Source organism: Ascidiella aspersa, chromosome 6 (assembly GCF_963924565.1).
Source record: "Ascidiella aspersa chromosome 6, kaAscAspe10.2, whole genome shotgun sequence".
NCBI classification, from domain to species: Eukaryota; Metazoa; Chordata; class Ascidiacea; order Phlebobranchia; family Ascidiidae; genus Ascidiella; species Ascidiella aspersa.
The window spans coordinates 26,272,893-26,281,444 of NC_139452.1; the positions used below are offsets into that span (position 1 = coordinate 26,272,893).

The following is an 8,552-nucleotide window of genomic DNA, read 5'->3' on the forward strand; positions in this document are numbered from 1 at the left end:
AATAATTTAACAGTGCTTCGCGGCCACATGTGGCGAGCGGGCCTGGGTTTGGACCACCCTGCTCTATATAACGGATTGTTGCTCTTTCATCAGTATATATAATAGATCGACGTTTCGACGTGCAATATTTTCTACTTACGGTCGATTTGGGCTGTGTATAGTGAGAACAGCATGATATGGTTGAACGGCATCTAAGTTCTGCACAAGGGTTGGGCACAATATGCCACCCTCCCCACAAACTGTATTTTTTGCCACCTTCAACAACAAAACTGCAATTTTTTTCACTTCGCGCGAACCTCTCGTTTGTATATTTCGATGCGTTAGCCCCAGGAAACTCAGACTTTTTTGCTTTATTGCCATTGTATTGTTGATTATCACACCCAACACGAATAACGCAGTGTTTAACTTTCACGTGATAGCAATACTGCCTTACAACTGTGAGTTCACTCCCCACCAATATATTTATCAAAATCAGCTCGATTTTTTTTTGTGCCCAATGCGTCAGGTCTTCTATATTAAAGTGCACCCAATTCAACCAAATAAACATGAATTTGTTTGCGCTTATTAAAAGTCAACTGTTGTATTTACATGTTACCTTATTAATATATAACGACGAATACCAAATTGCTTTTATAATGATAGCCACCTTGTTAATATCCAAACGGGCGTGGTACAAAATGGTGAACGACCACTGGTCTAGAAAAATATAGTTCGAAATGTTGGTACAACAATAAAATTAACTTTTTTAATTATACGTGTAAGGATATAATTTGTCCGATTGGCAAAATGTTTAATGCTTTGAGGAGTATATATTAAAACGTGACGTCATAAAGAAGTAACTTTCAAAACACCACACAGTTCGTTTATTTTGTTAAAGTTTTAGTTTGAAGAGATGTTACTTTTAACCCAAAAGCTACATTACAAGATGTAATTGATTCGCGCGAAGCGATAAAACCTTTATATTGTTAGGTCACCCTAACTTTATTGTCGATGGTGCGATGAGCACCTTTGAGCCAAACTTATTATAGCTGAATGGGCTAAGACAAAATATAAACTTATTTGAGATTCGCAGAAATTCACCATGCTACTACACAGGCATAAAATTTCCTATTCAATAGGCTTCTAAGTACGTTTTTCAACAACTGATGGTGTCATACTGATTTGCGTAATGCATATTTTATATTATAAGTTTTGGCGCATTGCTGGCTTATTATTGTTGGAAACGGTTCGCTTCTTAAGCATATAATTGAATGAGTTTTTGCTTCTAATTTTAAACCTTTTGAAAAGCGAGTTTAAGAAAATCGCGAAATTCAAGAAACTTGAATTCTCAGAAAAACTTAGTTTTAATTTCGCAGAAAGTCTTAACGTTTGTCTCTAAACACGTTGTTATTGGATTAGCTTCCACCCCCTGGTACGTGTCTGCTTTGGGTTGCGCTCATTTAGAAAGTCACCTCTTTATTTTACTGCACAACGTCCGACGCCCGACGCCGATTGTTACGTAAACACGAGCTCTTGTTTCGTCACACCCGGGTTTTTAGATTGCGCCTTGACTTTGAGAACTGAAGAAGTTCAGGTTGAAAGTTGAGTATAAAAGCTGAAATTGTTCGGGGTTTGACAGAGTTTCTGATTTCGGAATCGCAAAAACTTGAGGTAAATTTGCTTTCTGCGAAACTTTAATGTTTACAACAGCTTAAAATATGTTTCGAAGTATGCAATGAGGGGCTACTTTTATTGTACTTGGAACCGTGTTGAGAGTTAAGAGAAACAATGCAGACATTTTTGTTTTTTGTTTTTACTTCGACCTTCCGTCCGATCTAGACATTTAGGAAATAAGCTAGAAATCAAAATAGCTGCAAGAAATAAACAATTTGTGATTATTTAAATACCACTTTGCTCATGTCAACGTTAACGGCTGTATAAACATTGTTTTATTCTGCCATCCAAATTCATCAAAAAAATGTTTTATAATTTTAAAATTTTATTCCAGAAAACCATGAAGTCTTTCATTTGTGCCGTTGCTTTCGTCCTATTGGTCGCTGTGAGCCAATCAGAATGCGCCAGGTGTAAGCGTGGGATTCGATCTTGTAACGTTACGATCGCTGATGGAAGTTGGGAGCTGAGGGAATACGATGGATGTGCTCAAATGTGCTGCGGTGAGCTTTTAGTGGTTTAATAAAACATTAACATAATATTACTTTATTAAAACGCAGCAGTTTTAACACTAAATCCCAGTAAAAAATTCTAAATTGTGAAATTGTAATACTACCTTGGAAAATATATATTTACATTTGTGCGACACTAATGCAGTTTTTTGTGGTTTTAGGAATAAATTCTCGAAATCGCTCATTTAGACGGAGTCCGACTCGGGACTCATGGAGTTGGACTCGGGTTCATTTGTTTGACAACAGACGGTTATCTTTAACTGACTCCGCAGCCCTGGTCCTAATGTTTACCAACTATATATAATAACTAGACCTTTACAGGCAAATAAAAAAGGTTCCAAAACCATCACAGCTGTCGTGAAAGGTGAACAACGCACGTACAAAGTGAACTTCGACAAAATGAATCAAACTTGTTCAAACGGAGCGATTGCTAAAGTGAAGAGAGTTTTGTTTTCTAATGGTAAGAGATGGAATATAACTATATGTCAGCAAAATATATTTAAATTGAATAGTACGTAAAGGAAAGACCTAAATATTAATGGAATCTATACGCATTTTCCTCAAATCGGTAGTTTGACATCATCACTAAGTGTATCGTCATTTCAAAGACTTTTGTGTCCCCTTTGAGCTGCCCCTGACTGTATGCCGCGCGACGTGAAAATATGGTTGATTACAAAGTTAAAATGTAATTCACTTAAGTACAATCGACTTAAAAAACTCGACTTAGAAACGAGACCTGTTTGGCATCCAAATGGGTCAAAATATGAGACATTTGAAACGGAGGCTGTGTAAGTCGAACGTTTATTTTTTCGTCTGCAGTTTTAATATCCAGTTAATCTGTTGTGTTTTAAGTCCTTCCAGACGACTGGGAACATATGGAAGACCAAGCTTTAAGGAAAGTTGATCTTTCGCCAAAATCACCGGAGTATCAAAATGTTTTGACACAGTTTCAACAAACACTTAAAATCAATCTTATCAAGGCAAGATATTAGTCATCTTGATATTGAATCTCTAACGAATTAATGTCGAGTAAATCGACAAGATCTTGATAAAAATGTTTCGATACCTACTTGTATCATCGTCGGTTATTGTCATAACCTATTGAAACGTCTTTATGAAGATGATGTCCATGTAATTGACCTTTTTGATTTTGTGATTCATTATCAAGCTGCAATGTAGATCCGTCCATAGTCTACCTATATAATTTTTCATAGTTAAAGTATATTGGTGTCCATTACGAATTTCGGATACAAAAAGTTCAAGCTTTGAATACGAAAGCTGGAATATCTGCAATTTAAAGTAGTGCAACATGAGGGGCCTGTTTAGTTTCTTTTATTGAAGATAAATATAACTATCCAGAATACACTCTTCGATATTTTCCAACTTTTAGATTCAGCGAATTCAAAACCCAACGGTTTACAAGATGTTTCACGCACAGAAGCAGGAAACTTTAGCACGCATGTTGCTCGAAAAGTCTAAAAATCCAGTAGCAAGAAAACTCTTCCATGGCACTGTCGCTGAATCGTGCGAAAAAATCTGCAAAGGCAATTTCGACAGAGGATTTTCAGGCCGTAACGGTAAGTCGAGCTGTGAATCACACTGGCCGACAAAGATCCGAATTCTTTAGCCATAAATTTACAGAAGACATACGAACCTTAACCTATCATTTAAGAATACATAAATTAATGACTTGACTTAAGTTTTGATAGGCAACGTTCATTGGCCCGGGCACTATTACGAATGCATTGATGTTGCGAATGCATTGAAGCATGAAACCAACGATGATTAGGACGGTAAATGGTGCAACTCTTACTGGGAATTTAAAGATATTGTTTGTCTTCTTTGCCAAAACTACTACATGTCATAAAATGTTTGGTTTGTCACTACAATTTTTTTATTAAAAAAGTCTTTGAATTTATTTAAATTTGACCTTTTTTCGTCATTTGCAAAGAAGACAAAAGTAAAAAAAAACACATTTTTGTCTCACTTGTTAAAAAACATATTAGTAGAATTGTTTTTTTTATAGATGGGTGTCCACTGCCCACCATTGAACATGTTTCTAAATAATTGACTTGACTTAAGTCGTTTGGGCAAAAAGACTTGACTTTATTCAGGTCTCATGGACAACTTACTTTAAAATGAAATGTTTTTTCATTAAGCAATTTATTTTATAAGATTGCGTTAGTTAGTTATATTAATGTTTGCTCATAAAACAATTTACTGGTCTTACGATCCGGTAATGTTATTTTTTACGACTTGTTTACAACACGGCTGGCCACCGTCAATAACATCGAAACTCAAACAAGCATGTCTCGACATTTCAACTTTCGCATGGTTTGCGAATTCCAATTTGCGTTTACAAATACATACCATCTCCTGCTATATAGCTCACACCGAAGCACATCAAGTATTTCGTTGAGTGCATTTGCACAACACGCAAAGTTAAAATAAGAACCATAAACCTGACACAGAGATTAAATAAAAGGCAAGCATAAATGAATATCTTTACCTTAACATTCACAACTGAAGAGAGGAGTGGACGTTAGTTTTCCCAGTTTTGATATTGGACAACCAAACGTTAGAACAGGCTTACTGGAGTAAAATTTTCAGTAACTACTGATACTAACATATGTTATCCATGAAGTTGGTGTCCGAATGACAAGAATTGCGGACGCAAACGCATTTTTGCTTAAAAGCTCAACACATTTACCAGGATTTTAACATATTATCATTATTTCCATATACTCTGTTACAAATATAACCTGCATAATACATTCAGTTTATGGTGCATGCCTTGATCGTCACATGACAAAGCAATGTAAACAAAACGTATACTCTTGTTTCCGTTGGAACTTATGCGTGCAAAAAATTTTGTACTAAACATTTGAGTTAAGAACACGTTAGGCAAAACGTCGCATAATCCCGTTACATTTGGCGTGAATTTAAAAAGTAAAAAACGCACGGAAAGGCAAAAAGACTGCACTATAGGTTCAAAAATATTTGCTAACGACAATCTTTCCAGTTTAAGATATTTTATTACATTTCCAGCTACCGTGTTCGGGCACGGCGTGTACTTCGCTACGACTGCAAGTTACTCGAACGGATACGCGACCGGAGACACCAAGCATATCTTTCTGGCTGATGTTATAACTGGAGAATACTGCCAGGGCAACAGGGAAATGCGTGTAGCCCCGGAGCAGCAGAACGGACAGCCTTTCGACAGCGTCGTTGATAACGTCACAGACCCCACCAAGTTTGTCGTCTTTAAGGACGCGAGCGTTTACCCATCCTACCTTGTAACGTACACAACAGGGGGTTAAAAGTCAATTGCCCCCTGAAAGTCGTACGCCGGCAATATCTGCGTATTTCAATTTAATTGTTAGTTACCAATTTGTTTCTGGATGCCAACGCTTCAATTGAGATTGAAATTAAGTGCAATACATTAAAACCACTTACCTCTAAAATGCCTAAACGACACTAGGCTATTATATGTTTTTTTCTGGCTAACTTTGCCACATTTTATAAAATGGTGTAACTTTATGGAATCCAAAACCATTGGCAGCAGGTTACTGCTTGTCGATCACTGTTCCGCCAACGTGTATATATACCAGATTTTGTTTTGCAATGAATGTTTTTGTGCAACAGTTATCCTTTATAATCTTGTAAACTTACTTTGTAATGTGTGTTATAAAACAATAAAAAAATTCTAATCGCCTGGCTACGGAAGATCTCGTGTACCAAGTAACTAGAAAATACGTCTGTTCGAAAGCTTCAATTTTATTAGATCTTTTTATTTTTTAGGTTGGGTTGAAGGTTGGGTTGACTTGGGTTGAAGTTAAGTGTTTTCATTTAATTTGAATGCTATACGTGTTGTTTTTTTCGTTAGTTTTTAGTTGAATAATTGCTAATAATATTTGACTTGGGTATAACTAATGACTTGGAATGGGACTTGACTTAATACTTTTTTTAAGTTATTTTACAGATGACTGACTCGGACGTAAGTCATTTTAGTATAACTCGTTTACAAAACCGAGTGTATTAGTTTTTCCTAGTTTTGAAGAGTCTTAGATTTTATTTAAAACAAACCTTCTCTAGAACTTTTGAACAATCTTAGATTTTATTTAAAACAAACCTTTTCTAGAACTTATCAGTCCAAGGTCATTTCTTAGAACATAAAATAATAAACAAGTAATATGCGAAACAGTGAAAAACAGAACCCTTAACTCAGTGTTTTTTAAACTTTTATTGCTAGCGGCATCCCTCAGAAATAATAAATAAATTGCGCTACCCCTACAAGATTTCTCGTAGGTAATTCACTAAATGTCACAACAAACGGAACTGGAACAACACACATCAACTGTACACAACGTATTAAGTTTTAATTGGATTTATTCCACTCTAATCTTTACAAAAAAGTTGTATTAGTTGACCAAAAATTAGATTTTAAAAAATTCTCAAATATCTCTGGGGCTCCATTGATTAGAAATGGCAACCTAGAGTGCCGCGGCAACCCGGTTGAGAACCACTGCCTTGTGGTGTGTTAGCAGTTGGCAATGGTGAGCGTACAAATTGGGCAAACGGTTGAATCCGTGCCATTCATCACCAGCAAAGTAGTTGCTGAAGTCAATGTCAGCTGAAAGTTTTTGAAAAAAAGTTTTTGAATAATAACGAACTAAGCAATACATCAATCTTTTAGTTTTTTTCACAAATAGAATTAAGCTGTTGTTGTTGTGTTTGCTTTCATTTTTACATTTTTTATGATAGTTGGTTCATATATTTTTAAACTATAACTTAAATTACCCCATGTCTAGCAATAAAGTATTTTCTACAATGAATCCATTGGATTTATCTGTACAGTGGCTTAATACTAAAAGTGCGGTAATACTAAAAGTGCGGTTTAATACTAAAAGTGCAATTGAAATGCGAAAAATATGCTTCAATTAAAACAATTTATCGCTCGATGAATTTAATAAGATGTGGCGCTTTTTTTTTTTCTTGCCTTTTTAAGCACTACTAAGTAATAACTTACGAATATACACCTTAACAAAACTTAAAAAATAATTTGCATTTTAGTAGATCATTTAAAGTTGATTTACTAAAAGCAACGAACGAGAGTGGAAAATAAATTTATTAAAGTAAAACACAAAAGAACATAGCACAGGTGAAACTACAACAGAAACTACAGAGTAAAAAATAATAGCACAATAGCAATAAAACTTTGTTCTTTACACGGATATGTACGGTGGCTTGAAAAGTATTGTCAAAGCCAAAAAGTCAAGTAAATCAATATCATTTAAAAAAATACATTTCGATAAGAACTTATATTATATATCATCAGTTAATCTGACTAAAATCGCTGTTCGTTGCGATTCGTTTTGGTTCCTTGCGATTCGTTTTAGTTCGTTGTGGTACGTCGCTGTTCGTTACGGTTCGTTTTGTTTCGTTGTGGTACGCCGCTGTTCGTTGCGCTTCGTTGTGGTACGTTTCCGTTCGTTTTGGTTCGTTGTGGTACGTACCTGTTCGTTGCCGTTCGTTTTGGTTCATTGTGGTACGTCGCTGTTTGGTGCGATTGGTTTTAGTTCGTTGTGGTACGCCGCTTTTCGTTGCGATTCGTTTTAGTTCGTTGTGGTACGTCGCTTTTCGTTGCGGTTCGTTTTAGTTCGTTGTGGTACGTCGCTTTTCGTTGCGGTTCGTTTTGTTTCGTTGTGGTACGCCGCTGTTCGTTGCGCTTCGTTGTGGTACGTACCTATTCGTTGCCGTTCGTTTTGTTTCCTTGCGATTCGTTTTAGTTCGTTGTGGTACGTCGCTGTTCGTTACGGTTCGTTTTGTTTCGTTGTGGTACGACCTGTTCGTTGCGCTTCGTTGTGGTACGTTTCCGTTGGTTTTGGTTCGTTGTGGTACGTACCTGTTCGTTGCCGTTCGTTTTGTTTCCTTGCCGTTCGGTTTGTTTCCTTGCTGTTCGTTGTTCGTTTTGGTTCGTTGTGGTACGTCGCGGTTCGTTGTGGTTCGTTTTGGTTACTTGCCGTTTGTTTTGTTTCGTTACCGTTCGTTTTATCTCGTTGTGGTACGTAGCTGTTCGTTGTGGTACGTTGCTGTTCGTTTTGGTTCGTTGAGGTTCGTTACCGTTTGTTTTGTTTCGTTACCGTTCGTTTTATCTCGTTGTGGTACGTTTTTGTTCGTTTTGGTTCGTTGAGGTTCGTTCCCGTTCGTTTTGTTTCGTTACCCTTCGTTTTGTTTCGTTGTGGTACGTCTCTGTTCGTTGTGGCTAGTTGCCGTTTGTTTTTGTTCGTTGTGGTACGTCGCTGTGCGTTGCGGTTCGTTTTTGTTTCGTTGTGGTACGGCGCTTTTCGTTGCGGTTGTGGTACGCCCCGTTTGTTGTGGTTCGTCGCA

General features: G+C 36.7%; 1 protein-coding gene across 1 annotated transcript; it reads left to right on the forward strand.

Moving 5' to 3' along the window:
• Nucleotides 1–2,009: 2,009 nt before the first annotated feature.
• On the forward strand, nucleotides 2,010–5,482 carry LOC146141027 (protein mono-ADP-ribosyltransferase PARP12-like). The gene is made up of 5 exons (XM_083392784.1): nucleotides 2,010–2,153; nucleotides 2,484–2,622; nucleotides 3,015–3,142; nucleotides 3,553–3,739; nucleotides 5,211–5,482. Exons 1-5 carry the CDS (start codon nucleotides 2,130–2,132, stop codon nucleotides 5,480–5,482), a joined length of 750 nt encoding a protein of 249 aa, XP_083248910.1. The 5' UTR covers nucleotides 2,010–2,129.
• The last annotated feature ends 3,070 nt before the right edge of the window (nucleotides 5,483–8,552 follow it).

What these genes read in the sequence shown, in the direction of transcription:
- LOC146141027 (XM_083392784.1), top strand. Translation starts at nt 2,130, where the DNA reads ATGGATGTGCTCAAATGTGCTGCG. An exon ending in ATGTGCTCAAATGTGCTGCG is followed by an intron (nt 2,154 to 2,483) that starts GTGAGCTTTTAG and finishes AGACCTTTACAG; the next exon opens with GCAAATAAAAAAGGTTCCAA. An exon ending in AGGATTTTCAGGCCGTAACG is followed by an intron (nt 3,740 to 5,210) that starts GTAAGTCGAGCT and finishes TTACATTTCCAG; the next exon opens with CTACCGTGTTCGGGCACGGC.